The sequence below is a fragment of the Stomoxys calcitrans genome, chromosome 2, assembly GCF_963082655.1.
Source record: "Stomoxys calcitrans chromosome 2, idStoCalc2.1, whole genome shotgun sequence".
Taxonomy (NCBI): Eukaryota; Metazoa; Arthropoda; class Insecta; order Diptera; family Muscidae; genus Stomoxys; species Stomoxys calcitrans.
In genome coordinates this window covers 102,179,381-102,204,737 of record NC_081553.1, presented here as the reverse complement: position 1 = coordinate 102,204,737, position 25,357 = coordinate 102,179,381, and the positions used below count along the sequence as shown (strand labels likewise).

The window sequence follows — 25,357 nt, the reverse complement described above, 5'->3', positions numbered from 1 at the left end:
TTGGTAAAGGCCAGCTGTTTTATAAAGAGCAGCCGTTACATGAAAATACAAAAGCCAAAACACCAAAGTGGATCCAAAAAGGCAGAGGTAAGTAAAAAATAAAAATATTGTTTATTGGTAATTATTAAATTTGTTTTAATTTTATTTACTTTTAATGAAGATTCAAGGCAGTAGCTAGAGTTCAGGTACAAAAAACTCGTCAAATGAAGTTGTAAAAGAAGGTAAGTGCAAAATTTGCGGAATTATTTGGAAAATCTTGAAAATTGAAAAACGAATGATAGATGGTCATAAAGAGGGGGTTTTGAGCATTCCAAAACTATGTGGCCTAATCTAGACTTGAAGAGGTCTACTGCTGTGCTGTCATTGGCTAGAGCAGACGTCTCAGTCGTTGTGTCCGGTCACTGTGACAGGTCACTGTCTAATCGGAAAACAAGCTGACAGACAGAAGGTTGGAACTAACGACTTTTGCAAAAGCTGTGAGAACATCGAAGAAGAAGAGGCTATAGAACACATACTGTGTGTGTGTCCCGCACTAGCAGTCAGAAGGAGTTCAACTTTAGGTTCTCATATCTTTGAGAACCTGTCTGGTTTAGTGAATGTGAACATTCGCAATTTAATGGGCTTTTAAAAGCGATCTGGATGGTTCAACAGTAGGATCTAGAAGACATATTCCTTCTTCTGTTCCTGTGGTATCACAATGGACGAAAACGTCTATGTGAGTCGGATGGCTGATTGCCACTTAAACCTAACCTAACTTAACCTATATCAGGTTATAGACCGACTTGAACCTTACTTGACTTTGGAAGCCATAACAGACCACTATGCAAAAATTTTTTGTCAAATCGGACAAAAATTGTGGCCTCCTGGGGCTCAAGAAGTCAAATCGGGAGATCAATTTATACGGCAGTTAAATTAGGTTATACACCTATTTGGACCGTACTTGCCATGATTGTTGGAAGTCATAACAGAAAATGAGGTGCAAATTTATAGCCAAATCGGACAAAAATTGCGGCCTCCAGGGGCTTAAGAAGTCAAATCGGGAGTTCGGTTTATAAGGGAGTTACATCTGGTTATTGACCAATTTAGACCGTACTTGGCGTTGGAAGTCATAACAAAACATTATGTGCTATATTTGAGCCAAATCGGACAAAAACTGCGGCTTCCAGGGGCTCAAGAAGTCATATCTGGAGATGAGTGTATATGGGAGCTATATCAGGTTACAGACCGATTTGGACCTTATCTGACGTTGGAAGTCATAACAGAACATTATGTGCAAAATTTTAGCTTTCAGGGGTTCAAGAAGTCAAATCGGGAGATCGGTTTATGTGGGAGTTATATCAGGTTAAAGACTGATTTAGACCGTTCTTGACGCATTTTTGGAAGTTATAACAGAACACTCTCTGCAAAATTTTAGCCGAATCGGACTAAAATTGCGGTTCCCAGAGGCTCAAGAAGTCAAATCGAGAGATCGGTTTATATGGGAGCAATATCCAAATCTGATCCGATATGGCCCATTTGCAAGCCCCAACGACCTACATCAATTGTAAGTATCTGTTCCAAATTTCAAGCGGCTAGCTTTATGCGTTCGACCGCTATCGTGGTTTCGACAGACGGACGGACATGACTAAATCGACTCAGCGAGCATCACTAACAGAAAATTCTGTGCCATCTATTGTGGGATTATTATTTTATTTGAATAGCAAGGCCAACCCGAAGAAAGATGTAGAGAGAGAGAGAGAGCGATAGAGCAAAGAGTGTTCATAGTTGATCATATGTTTTTCACCACTGTTTTGACAAGTTGCCAGGGAATTCTTAAGCAGACTTTAGGTTCTCATTTCTTTGAAAACCCTGTCTGATTTAGCGGATGTGAACATTCGCAAGTTGTTGGGCATTTTAAAGCGATTTGGATCGTTCAACAGTAGGAACTAGAAGGCATCTTCCTTCTTCTGTTCCTGTGGTATCACAATGGACGAAAACGTCTAAGTGAGTCGGATGGCAGACTGCCACTTAAACCTAAGCTAATCTCGATAAAGCGGCGTATCAGACAGACCAGCACAGCATTTATGACGACGAAGGAAAAGCCAACCTTTTAATTACGATGCAGCCACCTTAACTCCTTTTGGCAAGGGAAAACGCCAACATGCAGGATGTGTGCCCCGCATGCAACCAGGGACAACACGAAACAATTAATTTATTTATCTGTCTACCAGAACACTTTGGAAGCATCTAGCCAACGATTGTTGGAACAACACCGAAATATGGTGACAAGCTGTAGGCCATAATTGTGCACTAATAAAATACAAAAAATAAACAATCCCATGGCAGCCAACTGTACGCATTGGATTGACACTCAGTGTATAACACACTGCTTCAACAACAACAACAATTAAAAGAAACATTACAAAAGCAACACTAAACAAGTTTGTTAACCTTCTTTTTTTATTAACCTTTATAACTTTTTTATGTTCTGTTTCTTTTTCCATTTTATGTTCTTTTTTCCAAAAAATAAAAGGGAAATGCTTAGGCAAAATAAAACAGCTGAAGCAAAACAGCTGTTTTCAAAAGTTCGAAATTCCTTCTCCCCAATGTTTCCACTCCCTATTCATTTAGAATAGGAGGATTTTATTCGAGGAAGAAAATAAATTAATTCCCTGAGAGTTTATTCCCAGGGAGTTTTCAGAATTGGGCTGTATATATTGGGTTGCCCAAAAAGTAATTGCGGATTTTTTAAAAGAAAGTAAATGCATTTTTAATAGAACTTAGAATGAACTTTAATCAAATATACATTTTTTTACACTTTTTTTCTAAAGCTAGCTAAAAGTAACAGCTGATAACTGACAGAAGAAAGAATGAAATTACAGAGTCTCAAGATGTGAAAAAATTTGTCAACGCCGACTATATGAAAAATCCGCAATTACTTTTTGGCCAACCCAATAAAATATGGTTATTGTCGCATTAAATGACTCGGGTACCGTGGTACTTGTGATAAATCAAAAAAAGTACCAACATATAAAAATTAGCATCCCCGCGTCCCCCCTTTTTTTGTAAATGAAACAATTTGTCTATTGAAATCTTGTGTTATAAACACAATCTGTTGCTAATCAACAATGGTTTCTTTTATTTTGTTCTTTTTTTTCCTTTTTCTGATTTTCTTCATTAATGTTTGTTTACAATGTTTTTCTAGAATAGATACAATTTTATTAGTATATATATATATATTCATAAATGTATGTTTCATACTTTTATTTATTTTTTTTGTATATTTTTTTTTGGGGGGGGGGGGGGGGGTTGCGATAGATTTTCGCATGATGAATAAATTATATTAAAAATTAAAAATTACATATATTGTTTATTTTGTGTGTGTGTGTTTTTTTTGTATAATAAATCCAAACCCATTGTAATAAAAAAAAAATATATATATATATGTATATTGACAATCTCAATAATATACCATAAAATTGTGGAAGAAAAAATATAATTAAGAAGAATAAACAAAACACAAAGGTTTTGTATTGAGAAACGTAATATGTTTGTATTTTTATAAAATATTTTAACATACAATTTGCAAAAAAAGGAATAAAATTTTAATAGAGTTTTATATCAAGTGATGATAATTAAAAAATTCTTCTTAAACACTAGCAATATATGATGTTAATTATCCCTTATAGGGGTTTTATATTCTAGTATGTATAGGTATGATAAAGTACTTTAAGTAGTTATACTAATAATAGAAATAAAACTAACAACAACTAAGAAACTATGTTTGTTATGGCTACCGCGACACCAGCATAAATGAGGCCTAGTTGCGAATCAGGTAGATGCGTATTCTTGAGAATATGTTTTTGTTGTGTTTTTTTTTTTTTAATATGGTGAGAATCTGAGATGCACACGTTTAAGGGCACGTTGAAATTTCATTCTCATATGTTCTATACTTTGATATTCCTCCTCAAGTTTTCTGTTCTGCTCTGAGAGCCAAAGTTCCTCCCTTTCCATTTCAATGTCACGCTGTTTGTTCTTCAAACGAGATTTGCGGCTGGCCTCATTATTCTTTGCTCTCTCCAAAACCTTCTTTTGTTCGGTTTCGGACAAATGGGCGATTTGTGATAAATCGGGCATATCACTATGCAATTTGGCGGGGCGTCCACGACCTCGTTTTGTATTGGTGCTGGTCGAGGCGCAGGAGGAGGAGGTAGGCGAGCAGGGTGATGAAGCATTCAAAATGTTGGTAAAGTTGGTTTGATTTGAGTTGGAGTTACAGCTGTATGTTGTGCAGGAGGAAGAAATATCATCGGAGAAATTGCTATGATCGGCTTCAGATTTTATGATTATCGAATTGGATTCACCACCATCCACATTAACATTTTCCAATGATACCTCATCTATTTCAAATTTGATTTCTGCTTTGGCCTCGTTCGAAGGAGAGCTAGACATTAGCTGTTGGAAAAATCTCATCTAAAAAGTAAAAGAAAACAAAAAAATAGAGAATTAGTGAGAAAGTTCTAATAAGTTTGTAAGGTTTGCTAGGTTTGCTGCCTTATAGGTAAAGATTTTATGTCATGGGTCTTAAAAACTGATCCCTTTGCTTAAACAATAACAGATTTAATAACAATAAATTCTTATGCCCACATTCTTATAACTTAAAGTAGGCGTTTTTGACAGATTTCCATTCCTGCTATAAAGCCTTTCTTAAGTTTTGTGTATAGGGATGTTAATTTTTTCGGTAAATTTTTAGAAAAACATAATTATTGGGTTGCCCAAAAAGTAATTGCGGATTATTCATATAGCCGGCGTTGACAAATTATTTCACAGCTTGTGACTCTGTCATTGCATTCTTTCTTCTGTCAGTTATCAACTGTTACTTTTAGCTTGCTTTAGAAAAAAAGTGTAAAAAAGTATATTTGATTAAAGTTCATTCTAAGTTTTATTAAAAATGAATTTGCTTTCTTTTAAAAAATCCGCAATTACTTTTTGGGCAACCCAATAAATAGAATTTTTCATTATTTTATAATTTCGTCATTCGCTTTGTAACTCCTCGAATTGATCGTCTCAGACCCCATAAAGTATATATAGTCTGTCAGTCCTTCTGTCTGAAACTTTCGAAAGAATAAAGCTGGTCGCTTGAAATTTTGCACAAATAAATGGACCACATCCATAACCTGATATAGCTGCCATATAATCCGATCTGGGGTTTTGACTTCTTGAGCCTTTAGAGTACGCAAATCCTATCCGATTTCGCTAAAATTTTCCACGAAGTGTTTCGCTATGACTTGCAATAACTGTGCAAAGTATGGTTCAAATCGGTCCATAACCTTATATTGCTGCCATATAAACCGATCTGGGACCTTGACTTCTTGAGACTCTATAGGGCGTAATTAGTATCTGATTTGGCTGAAATTTTGTACAACGACTTCTCTCATATGTGTCAAATACGGTCTATAACCTAATACAGCTCCCCTATAAAACGATGTCCCTATATTACTTTTTTAACCCCTAAAGGGCGAAATCCTTATTGGATTTGGGTGAAGTTTTTCACAATTACTTCTACAGTAGTCTACAACATTTATTCCATTATGGTCCGATTCTCACCATAACTTGAAATAGCTCCAATTGCAAAGCAATTCTTTTCTTTTATCATTTTCTTTCCTTTGTTTGGCTAAAAAGAGACATCGGGAAAAGAACTCGACAAATGCGATCCTTGGTGGAGGGTATATAAGATTCGACCCGATCGAACTTTGCACGCTTTTACTTGTTTTTTTTTTTAATAAAATTTTTACAGGGTTCTTTTAAGGGTAAAAACTTTTTGTAATAAATATAAAAATATAAATTTGTATTTCTTTAATTATTTGTTAATTTATATTGCTTTTAATTATTTTTTTCCAATTTCTTTGTTTTACGGTAAAAACTTAAACATACATAAGAACCTAAGCCCTCCGAGTGAAGGGGCTCGCAATCAAGGTTGCTAGTTGCGTGCCCTTTAACCCAACTTTAATATATAAAATGTTTATATAAACCAAATAGTATTTTTTAAATAAGTTTTTTATTTATTTTGTTGTTGGTTTAACCAGTCTAAACCAATATAATTTTTCTTGCTTCTATTTCAAATCAAAAAAAAAATTAAAGAGTCTCAGCAATGATCGCGATTACGGCCCTGCCAGGGCCTCATCAGATTGCTATGGCTCCAAAAGATTACATGCTTCCACCTACTCACTAATTAGCGCGACGTGCAATGGTAGAAGCATGCCATTTGAATGAAATGTAAGAGAAATGTTAAATTCTAACTTTTTTAAACTTTTTGGTTTTCATGTTTTTTTTTTTTAGAAAAAAAAATTTGTAATTTAATCCTTTTTTATGATATTTGATCTGGGTTTATGATATGATATTTGGTCAAAATCCAACATGGGAATAGGGATAGGTCAAGGATTATTGGAATTAATAACTTGGGTCTCTTAAATTTTATATATTTTTTACCTCATCTAACATATTTACAATTCCTGGAGTATCCATCGGTGAGATCTCGTCCATCCGTCTGCGACGTTTGGTGTCCAAATGTAGTTTAGAACGTTTCTCCTGCATGCGTTCACTCTTCGAGGGATTAAACAACTTTGGCGACTCACATCCACCACCCATAGGCTGCAAGGTTGAAGTTGAAGTCTCACTGCATGTTGCGGTCTCTTCATGCAAGTTATCATGGCCATCTATAAAATCAACTTGAATCGGAATTGATGGTGCATTGTTATTGTCATTATCATCGCCAACACCACAATTGGAATAGGTGGATGCATGAATTAAATCTGGGGCTACATGGGGCTCAGCTTCCAAAATTTCTTGCGAAAGAGCTGCTGCCAATGTTTGAGGCTTTGCCATTGCCTGTGAACCGCATGGGAACATGACATCAGGCGATTGCGAATGCATGTAGTTGTTGGAATAGCTACACTGTGACAGATCAAAATCCATTAGAGGTATACCAGCATTATCCATATGGTTAATATCCACAGCGTCTTCAATGCTTGAATTAATGCTAGCGAAATCATCAGAAAATAAATTATCATCGTTTAAGTTTTGGCTGGTGGGTGGAAAATTAAAGATGTCATCGCTATTGCAGTCACCAAAGAAATTATCGTTATTAAAATCCATTGCAGTGGAGTTGGTGTTGGGGTTAAGGGTAGCACAGTTGTTGTTATTATTATTAAGAGGGTTGTTGTTGTTGTTGTTGTTAGAGCAACTTTGTTGTTCTGTGTTGCCAAATAATATTTCATCCAGCATCATTTGCAATTGCTGCTTTTGCTTTTCGGTATCCGTATCCGTTCCTTCTTCAATATCGTAGGGAATAAGATGATCAAGTAGATTTGTTGTTGTAGATTGATTTAGATGATGTTTATCATCTGCTGACAATTGTTTCTGTAACAATTGCCCAGTTGATGCCTTGTCCTGGTCTTTGCTTTTATTTTCCGTCAACAGTTCAATATCGAATTCAAAATTTTCAAAGGTATCCAAGCAATGATGATTCACTTCAGTGTTACTGCTACTGCTGCTTTCTTTACCACTGTCACTAGTAATTCTGTTATAGCGGTTGTTGTAATTAATAGTGCTATTGTTGTTGTTGTTGGTGGTATTGCTATTGCTGTTATTAATATTTGATGTTGTAACTGAAGTGCTTGAAGTTGTTGCTGACAAAGTCGATATTGCGGCTTGCTGCAAGTACTCTGTTTTTTTTTTTTTTTGGGTAAAAACAATCAAAAAGGGGAAAAGAAGAACAAAACCAAGATTAGTAAAGTTTGAAATATTGTAAATTAGTTTAATTTCTTTTATTTTTTGTAAGTAATAAACACGTATGTGTAATAGATTTAGGTACATATGTCATGCCCAAGGGCCAGTGAAGTGGGGAAGTATCGTTTGTACAAGTCCAGTAAAGTGCAATGACTGCGTATATTTGTTTGGGAACTTAAATGAGTTTAGGTTTTAAACATTTTAATAGGTAAATGGGTAATTGCTAACAATTTATTCTAATTATTTATTGAGGCCAACAACATTCCCTGAACAACAACAAGAGATAATAATTGGAATTTTTTCAAACCAGACATTTTTGTTAGAGATAGGGAGAATGGAAAAGGAAACTATTCCCATTCTTGCCTATTAGGGTTAGCCAACTCTGGCGCCATTTTGCAGTCCACTGAAGTTGTCATCAACATCAACATTGGCAACTTCAAACTTTAATGCTTTGGATCTATTGTTAAAAATTAGCTAATTTTTGTTAATTATCTCATTCATATTTTCAATTCTTTGAGAAAATATACTGTATACTGTTGTCCTATACTATAACTACTAAAATCATTTTTTTTTTTTTGCTTTTCTAATTTGTTTTGTTTTTTCGTCAAAATACAGTTTGCTATCCCATTGTGTGCTTCCTCTTAAGGAATTTGAAAAGAAGAAAAAATAAAGCATACTTTAAGGCTGTAAATAAAATGTATACATAAAAAACAAAAACAATGAAAGCCAAGAAATCATTGTGAAATTCATTCGCATCTTAACAATGCAAATTGGAGCTTGATACAATCAAAAATATAAATATATTAAATCAATAAAAAAAAGTCATTATTTAAAGAAATTCCAAACAGGAAAATGATATTAAACCTAGGTAAGCCAAAAAATGTAAACTAAACAACTCTCAGATAGGAATTTGGAAAAAGGTAAACGAGCCAGCAGACAATTTAAAAAGAAAAAGTACAAGATAACCTTTATAATTGTTTAATAAATTCATAAGTAACTTTAAATTATTAGCAAATCCATATTTCTCAAAAAAAAAACAATGCAAAAATACCTATGTATTTAGATTTCTTTAAAAGACAACAATAACAACAAAATTCAATGTATAATCTATCAAATAACTATGAGGGCCTATGTCTAAATAAACAAACCACCAAACAATTCATTATATTTGCCCTAGACGGCACGAGAGCTACCATAAACACCGGCGGCTGGCCATCGTATCAAAACGAGAACAGCAGCGAACCGCCACAGCACATGTATGATGATTCATATAAAACCAACAATAGAAAATTTTTCTGTCCACAGAGTAGAGAGAGAGCGCAAGAGCAAAACAGCGCACGCAACTGAGAAAGCTATAGGTAAACAGAGTGTGTTTGAGTGTGGGCCTGTTAAGTTTGCTTTTGTATCTCAAAGATACTAATAAACAATGATGAAAGGGAGGGGAAGAGTATTTAACAAAAAACATGCATGCACAATCATGAATTTTGCTGAATTATTTTGTTCGAACACTAGTAATTATTACCAAAGGAAAATACTTTACACCAATACCTTTACTTTTTTATTGTTAACAGCTAGTATATAGGTAATATGTACATATGTATGAAATATTTTGAGTTTTGGAAGCTAAATCCGCAAAAAAATTTGCAACAAAGTGACTAGGTATTTTCTCTTTATTTAACATCGCTGCCAATTGACCAAGTCGATATGGCTTTCTTCATTTTGTTTTCATAAAGATTATTTTTCCCTAAACTGAAAAATAAATTCCATGGAAAAAGGCCTATACATTCAAATCATATTAGAAATAATGCATATATACTATGATCATTTGTCTTGTTATGTTCACGTATATTTTACCTTAATGCCTTTATGCCGGCTGCTGCTACTGTTCTACTGCTGATTGCTCGTATTGCTGCGAACTATTCAACGGTTGACACGCGACTGATACCTTATCAATATGATATGCTTGTATTTAAAAATGAACTACAGAGCACAACAGAGCAGAGTGCTGGATGTATGTGAGCAGAGAGAGAGTACAATATACATCTCGCAAATGCATTTTGTTTGATGGAGCTCAGAGTGAGAGAGTATGGGAGCAAATGAAACTTGTTGATATCAGAGTGAAAGAGACAATAGTAATTGTTGTTTTTTGTTGGATATAGAGAAAGAAATAGACATTGTGTCTAACTCTTTGGCGGCTGGCTCCACTTGCCGCTAAGGTATGTGTTTGTGTGAATGTGGATTTAAAATTTAAATGATCAATTTGTTAGTATTGAGCACACACCTCTCTGGGTGAATTTTAATTTGTTTTTGTTTTTAGATTACATGTTGACAAGACGGCAGATCTCTTGTTTTTGTTTTCTTTTTAATTGGAAGATATGCCTCTTTGATGTGGGGGAACAATTAACCAAGAAACAAGTGTCAAATAAAATCATACATTTCCTTTTTTCCGCAAAACACATATACGCACATTCAAACATTGTGTACCAACACATTAAAAGTATACTAGAACAATGACTGAATGTATTTTGCGTAATTCTAAATGAAAAAGTCGATAATTGTTAGGTATACAAAAGATTATCTTTTATAAAAACTCTTGGGGAAAAATTAATACATATGTAATTAGTTCTATTTTAAATTAAATCCAAACATTATTTTTCTTTGGACATCAATGTGAAATATAACAGTATTTATACCATTACATCAATGCCGATCATTTTAGCAAATATGCATGTGTAGTTGTACGCGTATATTAGTTCGTTTGTGTAAATCATTCCTTTAAGAGTGAGACAAATATAAGAGTTAATCGTATCACACAAAAAGAAAAAAAAGAATAAATTGACTTGTTATTTGGAATACATCAAATTATTGTGAAATTAGCCATTGACGACCTGTTGGCAACATAGAATAGGAATAAAATATTGTACCCTCAAATTTAAAGGGCGACAGAAATATTCGATAATAATTATTTTTATACGCAATAAAGAAAAAATATGCCTATTTTTTAGAATTTGGTTATCAATACCCATTACTTTTAGAGATTATTTTATTACCGCGTGTAATTTTTTTTTTTTGCATGTAGACGCAAGCTGCTAAAAAAAAGTTATAAAATTTTCTTGGAAACGTATAGCGCAGCACCTTAAACGGCTAGCGGCCGCATCACATATCTTAATGAAGAATGAATAGGTTTTTTTGGCAGTTCTATAAGGGAAATCCGTCAAAAAAATCTATGTATATATATATATAGTTTGGTGAATATCGGTGTAGGAAGTATTGAGAAATTTTACTTGAACAATGATTATTGACTCATATATAATACATACATTTTAAACATTTTTATATGGTTAATCCTATACGTGACAGAAGAGGAATTTTTCATGAAATCGAGAAACAAAATGTCTTTTTGAAATATTTCTCTAAACTTTGGGGATATGTTTTATGATTCTGGAGTTAGTTTTTATGGCTTGGCGTCATTTGTATATCGATTTATTGCATTAAGAAATAAGTTTTCTCGCCTCCAACTTTCTTTCTTTGCCTCCAACAACTTTCCGAATCTGTAATTAGTTTTTTTTTCTTCACGTTTTGATTTCAAGGAACAACTTTTCTGAATATAAGGATTAATTTTCCTCCTATGAAAATACTATGAATTGGTTAGTTACATTAAATTTGGGACATGTTTTTATGTTTGGCGACATGTTGTTATGTTTGGATATATATTTGCGCTCAAGTTCATTAGATATGGAATTTGGTATCTAACATGGTTAAAATATTCTACTCTCTCTTCTTATTTTTAAATATGTTTGTATTTGTAGCAACAAAAGAAAACACACACATATACATACATTAACTTTATGTTGACGCAATTTAAAAAATTCATACAACTTGCCCTTGCCAACAACATGTTTAAAACTGCTTATGAAGAGATAATAAAAACAAAACTGACCCACATAACGGCATCAAGAGAGGCAACTACTTTCATTTTAGGCGAACAAACAAATGTATCTCAACATTGACTTTGCCAAAGAGAGAGAGACAGAGGGAGAGAGCAAAAAACAAATGAGTAAAATTAAAAAAAAAATAGATATGTTGGAGGCAAAGCACATGTGAGAGTATAACGTTTTTGATTATCATCTTAAACAGGCCCCCATATTTATTGCATTGTGTATTGAAAAGTCACGAGACTCCACAAACAGCCGGCTTTTCAATCTAAAATGTCTCTCTTTACAGGTGTTTCTAAACAATTTAGCTTTGCATTTTCAAAACAAACCGACAGAACTTGACATTGAGGAAAATGCCATATGTTGCTGTCATCAACGAAATAAAGAGTGATTCATTGTCTACTAGAGAAATGCGAGAAAAAGGAAAATTAATATAACCATACACGCACCCACAAAGAAAGTTGGAAACTTTTTTTTAACAAATCTAAGTCTTCTATATAACGAAGAAGAGAGAGTAAGTACGAAGAATAATAAATGCATGTGCCCATAAATGGTAAAAATATTTGTTTTATTTATTAAAGAATGGTACTATATTCGCTTTTGATGAAATTTTTCATGATTCCTTTTTTTAGATTTCGCAGCAAAAAAACTTGCTGATTTTATTCAGTACTACATTCACTCTATTCATAAAAGTATTATGTTATCAAGGAAATATTGAAGTGTTTCAAAAAAGTAACATGTGTTTTCTCCTATGATAAAAGAATACACTAGCAGCCTAGAAATGTGAAAAGATGCAACTGATTTTTTTTGGCACGTATATAGATATAAAGGCTAACAAACACGTTCAAACATGTATGCTTTGCCACAATTTTTTATGGAATAAAATAGACTCTTGGAGGGAATTTAAATCTTCAGCAAGTTTAGAATTAAAAAAAAAAATCCCTATTTATTTTATTGGAACACATACTAATACATTAATTTAGGAAACGACAAGCTTGCAATAGTATGCCCAACATTGCTTTTACACTTCTTTAACATTAGCATAACCAAATAATTTGTCATAGCTTCACTTTTTTTTACACAAATATTTCACAACTAAAATGAGTTTACTGTCACAAAATTACTTTATTAAAATCACTACACTACTAGTAGCCCAAATTTATTGCAATCATTTTGTCGGAATATTGACTTACTTATCAAAAAATTCATGCAAAGCAGGACTAAAAAAATTGTTTAATTTGATTTAATAATATCACTAGCGATTCTTTTCAAAATCTTTTCAGTATTTGGTTTTTTGTCACTATGTGCGTAAATTTAAAAAAATCATTTTATCAAAAAAAAACTTGAAAAAGAGACGTACTAAAAAAATGTATTTAATAATTTCACTATAAATTGTTTTCTAAATCTTGTTTAAATATTTAAATTTACTGTCACTGTGTGTGCAAGTTTAATCACTGCAAAAATCAAAACTCTCTATTCAGCTGCTAAAAAGCTACTGTTGTATAGACGGCTTTATTCTAACGAAACAACACCATGTCAATGCAAGAGTCCATACCAAAATTCTATTTTCACTTTAATCACTGATTAATTGAACTTCTCTGCTTAACTGTTAAAAAACAACTGTGGAATGTCTAGAGTGCCGGCCAATTATGAAATCTCAACACATCGATGTAATAATCTGCCCAAAGAGAAAGAGGGAGAGTGGGCGAGAATGAAGATCTTATATCCGAGTCATAGAACGAATGACCGCGAAATTGCAAGGGCAGCACGAAAGCAACTGTCTTTGTTTCGCAATAGGCTGTGCTGTTGTTGTTGTTGTCAATCACCCGATTTTTTTTATGCGCTAAACTAACACACTTAATATTTATTGAAATTATTTCAAAGAATAGATCTTGTGTTTCTTTTTTATGATATTGATGATGTCATATTATTACTTTGTGTCACGTTTATACATGTTTGTGTGTATGTCCACATAATGTCTGCGATTTGATGATTAGGGTGAAGTGTCGTACAAGTGTCAAATACGAATCACACGTGCATTTTAAAGCACACACACCCACGACGAATACACACATATATGCACATAAATATGCGGTAGACATTCATGCGAAATGGGTTGACTTTTCAAAGCTGTTTTCTTTTAATTACCATACAGTTTTTGCAAATTTTTAATCTTGGCATTTTAGAATACTGAATAAAATTAATTATTGTATGTAAAAATATTAAACAAAAAGTTGAAAACATAACATAATTTTTAATTTCAAAAGAGTCTACGGAATTAACAAAACTTTTTCGTATGTATATCTATGGTAACTTTTCTTTCTATTGAAATCAAACTGGACACTACATTTGAGGCCATGAATATGGGAGTCTGTTCTATCACTGAAACAATTTGTTGACCGATTGTCTCTAGAGGACATCTCAATGAACTATAACACGATATATATGTATATATGTCGTATGTATTTGGATCATCAGCATGCAACGTGACATAGCATGAGCCGCCATTTTAAATATCTCAAGAAAATTGCGCATAATTTTCACTGTCTTTATTGCAAAATATGCAATGAGGAGGAAATTGAATATTACCACAGGCACATAGATATACACTTTTGAGCACTAAAATGACCAAACTAGTCACACCAGTTGTGATTGCGATATTTTCTTAGATAACGCCTCCAACCAGTCTAGGTGCGAACTTCCAATTCTTTATCTAAGCTTTTATTTACCTCATTTCACAGAACCAAAAATTATGTTTTCTCATAAAATTTCTATTAATTCAATTTGTTTTTATTAGTTTCAAAATTCGATTTGGTTTTATTCATAGAAATATTTAAAGCGACACCAATTGCTGTTGGCTCTGGCTTTTATCCAATTATTTTTAATATTTATTTATCCTGTCCGCATATTTGCAAATTTTTCTTCAAAACTTTTCCCCTACATTACTCTGCTCACCCTAATCCCTGCCCTAATCGAACCTTTTCGATCGACTGTTGAAAAGTCACTTTCAACCCATCGCATTAAAACGATTTTTTTTTGTTTTTCCTATGTTTTAAAATATGAGTATCAGTAATTTTCTTTAACAATTAATATTTTCTTTACCGACTTTAGGAACAAGTCATGCCGAACATTGGAAAATTATGCCGAAGATTTTTGAAAAAAGTCAACATTTCACAAATTTAATAAAAGAAATTTCAATTTTGGTTAATACATCTAAAACAAAAAAAAACGCATTTTGAAAAATTTCGATGGAATTGAACATTTTTACCGGGAAGAAAAATTTCGCATTTTAAAAAACTAAATTTCGATGGAATTACAAATTTTACCGGGTAGAAGGATGGATTGAAAAAGGCAAAATCCTTAAACTGCCGACAACTGATACACTTACCCTATATTTTGTTTTCCCCCCACCTTAGGATGGGGGTATACCAATTTCGTCATTCTGTTTGTAACTCCTCGAAATATTCGCCTAAGACCCCATAAAGTATATATATTCTTGATCGTCATGACATTTTAAGTCGATCTAGCCATGTCCGTTCGTCTGTCTGTCGAAAGCACGCGTACTTTCGTTTAAGTAAAGCTAGCCGCTTGAAATTTTGCACAAATACTTCTTATTAGTGTAGGTCGGTTGGGATTGTAAATGGGCTATATCGATCCATGTTTTAATATAGCTGCCAAATAAACCGATCTTGGATCTTGACTTCTTGAAATTTAGCATAAGGTGTTTTATTATGACTTCCAACAACTGTGCTAAGTATGGCTCAAATCTGTACAAAACCTAATATAGCTGCCATATTAACAGATCTGGGATCTTGACTTCTTGAGGCTCTAGAGGGCGCAATTCTCATCCGAGAAATTTTGTACCACGGCTTCTCCCATGACCTTCAATACACGTGTCCAATATGGTCTGAATCGATCTATAGCTTGATACGGCTCCCATATAAACCAATCTCCCGATTTTGCTTCTTGAGCCCCAATAAGGCGCATTTCTTATCCGAATTGACTGAAATATTAGACACTGACTTCTACAATGCTAAGCATTCAATTCATTTATGGTCCGAATCGGACTACAACTTGTTTTTATTTCATTTATTTCATTTTTATTTATTTTTATTGTTTTATTATTTATTTTTTTATAACATACTTTCTTTTCATTTTTTATGAAAAACGGACAGTGAAAAAAAGCCTTAATTTTCTTAAATAATTTTTAAGTTCATTCAATTTAACCTGTTTTGCCATATTAAAATTTTCTATCACTGTCTGTATTTGCACATTTTCCAAAATATAAATTTCCTAACAAAAATGATCAAGTTTACTAATTATCCCAATTAATTAATCACTGCACTAATTGAAACTCACCGGCCAACGAACGAAGTACGACTGTCAAAATGAATCGACAAGGCTTAGCATGCAATAACAACGCTAGTTCAGGGGAGCTGAAGTGGGAAGAAATGATCTTTTGACAAATTTCCATTACATATGTATGTATATATTGATTGAAAGCGTATACAGAGATAAGAAAGAAAGAGACAAGAAACAAACCGACAACATTTAATTTTATTGTTGAAGGCTTTGTTGGGAAGGAATAATTATGAATTTGAGACAACTTGTGGCTAACATGTTCTCTCACATTTAATTGGTGGGTAGTAACAACAATATACCCAAGTTGTGAGTTCGTCCCCTTTTTCTTATCTAAATTTTAAACAAGTAAAAAGGCATTAAGTTCGGCCGGGCCGAACTTTGGATATCCACCACCTCGGGTATATACATATGTAAAGACCCTTTCCTCAAATTTGGCACGGACATTCAGTGGTCTAATAAATATAAGTTACTGTTTAATTTTGTAGAACAAAATTTTGGTCTATATGGAAGCTATATCTAAATATATTCCGATCAGAACCATATTAAAATCGGATGTTGGGAGGCCACAAAATACTCACTGTTTTAAATTTCAGCGAAATCAGGTACTAAATAAAGCTTTTATGGGCTTCAGTCCCCTTATCGGCAGATCGGTCTATATGACAGCTATATCTTAATACAGTCCTATCTTAACCATATTTGGGTTCTATGTTGGGAGACATAAAAGTAATCACTGTTTCAAATTTCAGGGAAATCGGATAAAAAAATAAAGATTTTGTGGATTTTATCGGGAGATGAGTCTATATGACAGCTATATCTGAATATAGTTCGATGTAATCCATATTTAGGTCAGATGTCGGTAGACTTAGAATGTCTTAGAATAACCCGCTGCTTCAAATTTCAGCGAAATCGGGTAATAAATAAAGCTTTTACGGGCTTCAGACCCTTTATCTAGTGATCAGTCTATATGGCAGCTATATCTAAATATAGTCCGATCTGAACCATTTTTAAGTCAGATGTCGAGAGGTCTTAAACTACTCATTGTTTTAAATTTCAGCGAAATCGGATTAAAAATAAACCATTTATGGGCATTAGATCCTTTGTCGGCAGATCGGTCTTTATAGCCGCTATATCAAAATATGGCCCGATTTGGCCCGTTCAGGAACTTAACCAGCGTGCATCAAAAAGACGTATCTGTGCCAAATTTCAGCTCAATATCTCAATTTTTGAAGGCTGTAGAGTGATTACAACAGACGGACGGACAGACACACGGACATGGTTAAATCGTCTTAGAATTTTACGACGATCCGAAATATATATACTTTGTTGGATCGGAAATTGATATTTCGATGTGTTGCAAACGGAATAACTAAATAACTATAAAAATGCCATATCTTGGAAGCGTTTGAATAGTTTTTTTCGATTTTTGTTCGCCCTTTAATGACACCCAAGCCCTAATGCAATTCTTGAATACCGACTCGAAGCAATTAAAACGGGCAACACGGGATTCATGATGGACACCCTTTTTCCGCAGGTCATGACGGGAGGAACAGAGACAGTCTAGTCTAGTCTAGTGAAGAGTTTATGTAAAAGGCATAAAAACTTTTCGCCATTTGAGGTCCTGATCGAGTGTTTCAGGCATCACTACGACATTAGGCGGGCTAGCTAGCGCCCCATCCGGCCGCCATATTCTAGGAAGAATTCCTTCTGTGATAAAATTTACTCATTAGCCATGTGCATTAACATTCAAAGGGTCGTTTACAATGTCAGGACCACCACACTTAGATACTATCGTAGGCGCACCAGGCTCTCAGGGACTGAATAAGCCACATACGTAGGTAAGATATGGCTCTTTTGGGTTAGAAATGGAAGCCAGGGTATCGCAGAAGAATCCGCGAGGGATTATTTATTTCAACGCTCCTTGGGGTGATTACTACGACCAGGCATAAAAGACTGTCTTTAAAAAAGACAGTGTTACAATACTTCTGAGGGGAAGGAATCCAAATGGTCTTTATAGGAAGGCCGAGAGAGTCTTGGGAATGAGACATAACAGAAGGATCTCAACGTGAGAAAACAGAGACCTGAAGATATCTCAATTCCATAATCCACGCTTACTAGATAGAACGATCTCAATATCAGATACATTTAAATTCCTGGAGACGTACTTGGAGAAGAAAACCCATGGGCTAGAATTGTGTATTGAATCCTATGATAGTCCACTGGCTCTGCGGAATTTTGATCTGGTCAATTGTAACCTACGAAGCAAAGGCCGGCGCCAAATCATTAATTTTTGATTTCAAGACACACTAACAATCAGAGCTATTTCAAGAACTGAACTCTTCGTTCAAAAATACAACATTGTATGAGACGATTGAGAACTGAGTAAAACTGGTAAACAAGACATCAAGATGAGTGAATGCATAAAATGAGTCCTTCAGCAAAAAGAAAGATTGATTCGGATTTCAGTGAATGTACGTTGTACATTGCAAGTATTCGGGTACGAAATTCGTACCAAGGCATCGTGGTTGATTTGACAAAAGCATGAGTAAACACACACGCGTCTAGTATATGAGAAAACAAACAGTTTGGAAATGATTTGTGTGATCAGTTCAAATTTTGAAAATGACAGCCAGACGGTTTCCTATAAGGGATAGAAAAGTCAGTACTTAAGTACTTCTTTCAATACTTTTTCCACTTGAAGAGTGCCGTAGTACCCCGCGACCGATTTAGCACTACAAATTTTTCAAACAATTCGAATGTTTTCGAGCCATGTTGATTACTTTATGCAACAAGCCACGATAAAATAGGGATATTCACTTGTTAGTCGCTCGAATCTTATCTGTCCGATCATTTGGGGATTGAAAGGGGCAATATCGCCCCTTAATTTACTAATTGAGCCTCTAGAAAGTTTAAGGAGCATAGCGGGGGTCCTGACACTTGTCTCTAAGTTTCTATATGATATTCGTGATTTCCTTTCGAAATTTAGATATCATGTAATACCGATCGGTCTTTATGTTTTTCCTTTTTGAGGTTTTGGGGTTCAGGCGTTCGAAATTTATGTTTTTGGACTTCTATTAATGTAATTCAAATTTGCCAATGAACATTTTATTAAGGCAGAAGGGGAAACTTCCCACATATCAATGAGTGCGATGCAAGTTTAAGTTCAATGATAAGGGATGTCCTTTTTATTGCCAAGTCCAAATGGCGTGCCGCACATCTCTTTGGAGAGAAGTTGTTTACCGCTGAAGTAATCTCGGTTATATCGCAAAAGATGGGGATGCTTTGTGTTCCGTTAGGCCTTTATATAAAGGGCCCAAAAATGTTTGTCCTGAGAACTCTTTTAGTACAATTTCAAAATTAATAACCTCCATATATAGCGAATAATTTCTCATAACTAACTGTAGCGGCTATGAATTCGAGATAAAAATACTCCCAAGTACTGAATTATGGCTGTTTTTCAAGATTATCTACTCAAAAGGAACTTGTTCGTTTTACTCTATCTTCAGCGTTTCGCTCTTCAACAGTCTTGAAATACAACATCATGTGGGATCAGTGATCACGAGTTCATCAAAAACAGTCACCAATGAATGGTTTTGTGCAGGGCTTTGATACGCATCAATGGTATTTTGGGCTAAATGGAAATTAAGACAACTTTGGGGGTGGTAAGGTTGAACAGAGGGAGTGAATACAAGTCCGCCCCATGGAACTATGGATATACACCTAAACCAGTGATCGGCGTCGTGACTGTGGGTGAATGGGATGATCGAATGCCTGACTTGAAAATGTATACCAGGCGGAGCACAAATGGCAACTGGTAGCTGTTGCTATATGTATGGCCCGAGGCTGGGGGGCGAGAACGGAAGTTTCAGAGTCCAAACTCTTCTATTGCCTGCCTAACTATAATATTATACTTATAACACAGAGCCCTAAGATTTTCAACATGCATGCACCATGTTGGTAAGTAAATTGTGTATATGACATCTGAATCCTCAATGTAATCATCCCAACAAAACAAACTAATCAACCACCTCCATAGTAAGGTGGTGTAAAAACGCATTCCTCTTTTCATTAGTCATATTATAACACCTTACATACGTACATATGTATGTTGATCAAAACGATCGTACAAAGAATACCAGATCAGAGCAACAGCAGAAGCTGACGTGACATATGAACCACCATTTTGAAAAACGCAAGAAAATGGCGCCCATTTTAAAAATTTTTCTTTACCACATTCGTTTAAACTTTTCTTTATCATACAAATCAAACAATCAACGCCAATGTGACTGCATTATCCAAAAAAAAAAAATCAAAAACAGAAAACTTAACCGTGTTAATGACCAATTAAAAACAAGACAAATCTAAGTAGGCATGTATATGAAATTTTGATATGCCTATGATTGGTTTATTTAAACAAAGAAACTAGTTTTGATTGGCCAGCTACAACACCAGATGTAAAAAAGAGGAAGCCGCTACTAATACATACATACATATGTATATGGAAAAGGGAAAAGAAGAAAAACCATGGCCCACACACAAAAGGTGAGAGTTTGGCAAACAAATACTCAAAGAGAGAGAGAGAGAGTAAAATGCAACCAACAAAATTATTTGCAAAGGCAATGAAGAGAAATGGGCGAGTATACATGTTGAGAGAAAATGCATGGTTTGTTGCTTTTATATTTGCTTCGGTGGGTGCTTGTGTCTAAGTGTGTGTGTGTGCGTCCGTGTGAATTGAATTTCACAATTTAAGTGTGATGTAGGGACATTGCGTTTTTTGTAGCTTGGAATTCAGTGAACTTGCCAACAAAAGTGTGAGCAAATACAAATACAACAAATGGCAAGTGAATATAACAAGTAGATAATTATTTAATATCTGTCAAATGCGAAAACAAAATATTTCTTATAGTTTTACTAATTATTGGATGATTAGATTGATTAGCTTTAAAATCGAAATAAAATTGTCTTTGCTAGCAATCAATTCCTGACATATCGAATATGTAATAGGACTTCATTATGGGTCTGTGTTTTTTTAGCCTCCACCATAGGATGGGGTATACTAATTTCGTCATTTCCTTTGTAACTCATTGAACTATTGATCTGGAGACCCAACAAAGTATGTACAGCGGTCAAAAAAAGTATTCATCATTAGCAAAATTGATAATAGATTCACTTATTTTGGGTAATTGAAGAAAATTTAAAGTAAACAAATAATGCAGTTTTATGCAATAGTTTATTTTTCGTAATATGTTTTAAAATAAATTCAAAAAATAAATTTAATTAGCGCAAAAAATGCAATTTTATATAATAACACCAAAAACAGAACAAAAAAGTATTCATCATTGATGTGCTATCATCAAAGTCAAATTCAAATATTATTTGGGAATCCCCCTTTTCTGTTTTATTTAGTAAAGGAGGCTTTGCCCTTGACAGCAAATATTTAATTTCATTGAAAATATAGTTTTTGTCAAAATGGGTCGTAAGCAAAACGAGGTTTCTGATGAGGTAAAAGTTTTGATAATAAAACACCACAGGAATGGTTTAACTCAAAAAACTATCAGTGAAATATTAAATAGACCACGATCTACTATACAATCCATCATCAGAAAGTGGACAGAAACGAAAACTGTTGACAATAAACCAAGATCTGGTCGACCAAAAGCACTTTCAGTTGGAGATGTGCGTTGGCTAGTGCGGCAAGTTCAGAAAACTCCGAAGACAAATGCGACCATTCTTCGTAAAAACACTATGGAATATTTAGGGAAGGAAGTTACTACACAAACAATTCGAAATACACTCAAAAGGCATAGTTACAGAGGAACAACTGCACGTAAGAAGCCCTTTATAAATAAAATAAACCGAGTGAAAAGGCTAAACTTCGCAAAAATGTATGTAAAACAGCCCGAATCATTTTGGAAAACAGTCATTTTTGCAGACGAGAGCAAGTTTAATCTTTTTGGGTGCGATGGAAAGGTCATAGTGTACAGAAAACCAAATACAGAGCTTGAAGAACGAAACACAGTTGCTACTGTAAAACATGGTGGAGGTGGTTTAATGGTTTGGGGGTGTATGGCGGCTTCAGGAGCGGGAAATCTTGAAATTATTAATGGAGTAATGGATCATAAGTATTACATTGACATTTTAAAGAGGAATTTAAAAGATAGTGCTGTAAAACTTGGGCTTGGTAATAACTTTCAATATTATCAAGATAATGACCCCAAACATTCTGCTTTAAATACCAAGATGTGGATGCTGTATAACTGCCCCAAAGTCATTAAAACTCCTCCTCAAAGTCCCGACTTGAACCCAATTGAACATCTTTGGGAACATCTCGAACGCAAATTGAGAACGCGCAATTTTTCGAGCAAGAGTCAAATGCAACAGGTGATAATGGAGGAATGGACTAATATAGACCAAAATATAACCGCTAAATTAGTCCAATCGATGTCAAACCGTTTAAAAGAAGTTATAAGACGCGGTGGTCGAATAACAAAGTATTAATTTTTTTAAATTATGTTATTTATTTTTTTGTTTTTTTGCAATGATGAATACTTTTTTTGTTTAATTTTTTGTGTTCAGCTGTAAAATGGCCCTTTTTGTTCCAATAAATACTATTTTTTTCTTTAAAAACAATGAAATTGTGTACATATATATCACACAAGCACTACTGCATCATTAGTTTAATATGTTTTTATTCCAATTGTCTTTTGTAGACTTATTAAAAAAAAAAACATTGAATGATGAATACTTTTTTTGACCGCTGTACATATATTTTTGAACGTCTTGATTTTTCAAGTCGATTTAGCAGTGTCCGTCTGTCTGTTTTTCTGTCGAATGCACTCGAACTTTCGAAGGGGTTAAGCTATGCGATTTTTTCACAAATACTATTTTCTTATTGGTCGACTAGGATTGTAAATGGGCTAAATCGTGCGATATAAACCGATTCGACTTCTTGAGCTTATAGAGAGCGCATTTACTATATAATTTGACTGACATTTTGCAAGTGACGTTTTGTTTCGACTCCCAACAAGAAGAAAATTCTATGGTAAGATCCAAAATGCCACCAAATCAAGGTAATACTCAGGATTCACTAATAGAAGGTTAGGTCACCTGCGAAAACATAAAGTGGATAGGCCCCATGAACATCATTACGGATGTTATCAAATAGGAGAAAATGTAAACAAAGAATGAATGTAAAAAGAGAACAAGTTGACATTATCATTGACCAAGTACTGCCAAAAATTGTATGTCGGCTGATCGCTTGGCTTATTCTTATTCCGTGAATCCTGGCTAATACTGAGGGTAAGTAAGGAAAAGATCAATATGACTTTTGGTGTCGTTACGAAACATAGGCGATGAAATATCTGAGACGTCGAATTATTTCCTTTCCCGTATCTCCTTACCGGATACGAAGCCATTCTTCAACCAACTCAGGTGTATAGAATGGAAAGAGATAAGCTTTTATATAAGGAGCACAGATTAGAGCTGGCAAACAAACTATCGATAATCGCAACAAGCGATATTTTCGATATTTCTAATAATAAATATCGACAGTGTCGATGCTATCGTTAATTTCCCATCATCTATAGTTCAAACAAAAATGAGCAGTAAAAATCAGAAAATCCATTTATATAGAAGCAAATTCAATGTACAGATCGAACAAAGCCAAATTTATAGAGTCAGTTAGAAGTCATGAGAGAAATCATTGTACATAATTTTAGCCCAATCGGATGAAAATTGTGCCCTCCATAGGCGCATTTTACGTCATAAAAAAAAAAAATTCAATGTCGGATCGCTTATTTTTGTTAAATTATAATATCGTCAGGAAAAATATCAATTGTTTTTGTTGGAAGTCGAATGAAAGCAACCCCAAATTAAATTGTTTTCACAAAGTTATGATTTAACCAACTTTCTCACAACTTTAACAATTATTACGCATAAAAAAATCAGCTTATGCTCAAATTTTAAGGTTATGTCATACGAAAATAACATACAGGTGTGATAGCAAAACTTATAATTCATATATACAGGGTGGCTGATGAAAGCCGCTACCAAAAAAAAATGTAATAACTTTTTTTCTATTTAATAATAATAATTTAATAATTAATTTAATTAATTAATTAATTAATTTAATTAATAATAATTTAATAATTAATTTAATAATTTAATTTAACATGAATAAAAGAAAAATGTATTCCATACACCGAAAAAAAAATGTAGCAATATTCATCATTGTAGCAATATTCATCAGCCACCCTGTAGATTGACAATTTTGACAAACATTTGCAATTACACGTGAATGAAAAAAGTGAAATGTCATAAGACATCTACATGCCGTGTAATAGCGCCTTAACCGTCAAAAACCACAAACTTTTTGGCACTAGATCCGTTCGCCAATTTTTCCAAATCCGCCAATTTCCATGAATTGGGTACGAATCGAGTGACAAAAACCTAGTGGTTTTTGCAGTAGGAAACGAGCAAATGGATATATTCGCACAGGATTCGTTAGCCAACTCATGGATATCAGCTGATTACAAAGGAGGAATAGGACACATTAGCGAACGAAACGAGTGCAGAAAATATTTAAAAACTTGTTTACTTTTTAAGATACTCTTTCCCTGGTAAAAAGCTCACACAATTCTTTGAAAACTAAGACATCATGGAAATATCAAAATAAATCGCATGTATCATTGTTCTATGCTGAAAATGTGTACATATAATGATGTTGGATATGTGTTATGGTAAAATGCTTAAAAAATTAGTTGTAAGTATGCATATGATAGTGTGGGTAGTATGGGTGTTATATATATATATATATATTGTGGTATAATGGAATGTTTTTGGGGGTGGGCGGGATGAGTAAAACATATTGCCTTTTCACTTTTCATGGGCCGTAAGACCTCATTTCTCTACTGCTCATGTAATATCGTTTTTACCTTGGCACCAAATGTCTTGTGGCAATATCGAGAGATCATCACCAACTTCTTCTTCATCTTCAACATCATCCACCTTCGTCTTCATCATCATCTCGACCACTTCTTTCATACCATTAAACCATTTGGTTATTTTTTTATCAAATGGGCCAACGATATTCGTTCCGTGGGTTTTCACATTATTGAATGGGTCATTGCACTGTGATTTTTTATGTGATTGTTGCCTTTCAACGAAGGTTGCATTCATACCAGTAGTAACAGTTTAAGTTTTTAGACGGTCTTTATAAGTCATTGTAAATGGTCAAATGAGTGTAGGTAAAGTCAAAAGTTATAGTCCATTTTAACAGGTTTAACAAATTCATTTAG

The 25,357-nt window shown here is 34.0% G+C and overlaps 1 protein-coding gene across 1 annotated transcript in view; it reads right to left on the bottom strand.

Annotated features, from left to right (window-relative positions):
- Positions 1 to 3,531: 3,531 nt before the first annotated feature.
- The window catches only part of LOC106082965 (putative uncharacterized protein DDB_G0277255), a 40,071-nt gene continuing 18,245 nt past the window's right edge, over positions 3,532 to 25,357 (bottom strand). The window contains exons 4-5 of the mRNA XM_013245735.2: positions 6,469 to 7,703; positions 3,532 to 4,452 (exon numbers count right to left, since the gene is read on the bottom strand). Coding sequence (XP_013101189.2) covers positions 3,862 to 4,452; positions 6,469 to 7,703 — 1,826 coding nt within the window. The 3' untranslated portion in view covers positions 3,532 to 3,861. The remainder of the gene's footprint in view (positions 4,453 to 6,468; positions 7,704 to 25,357) is intronic.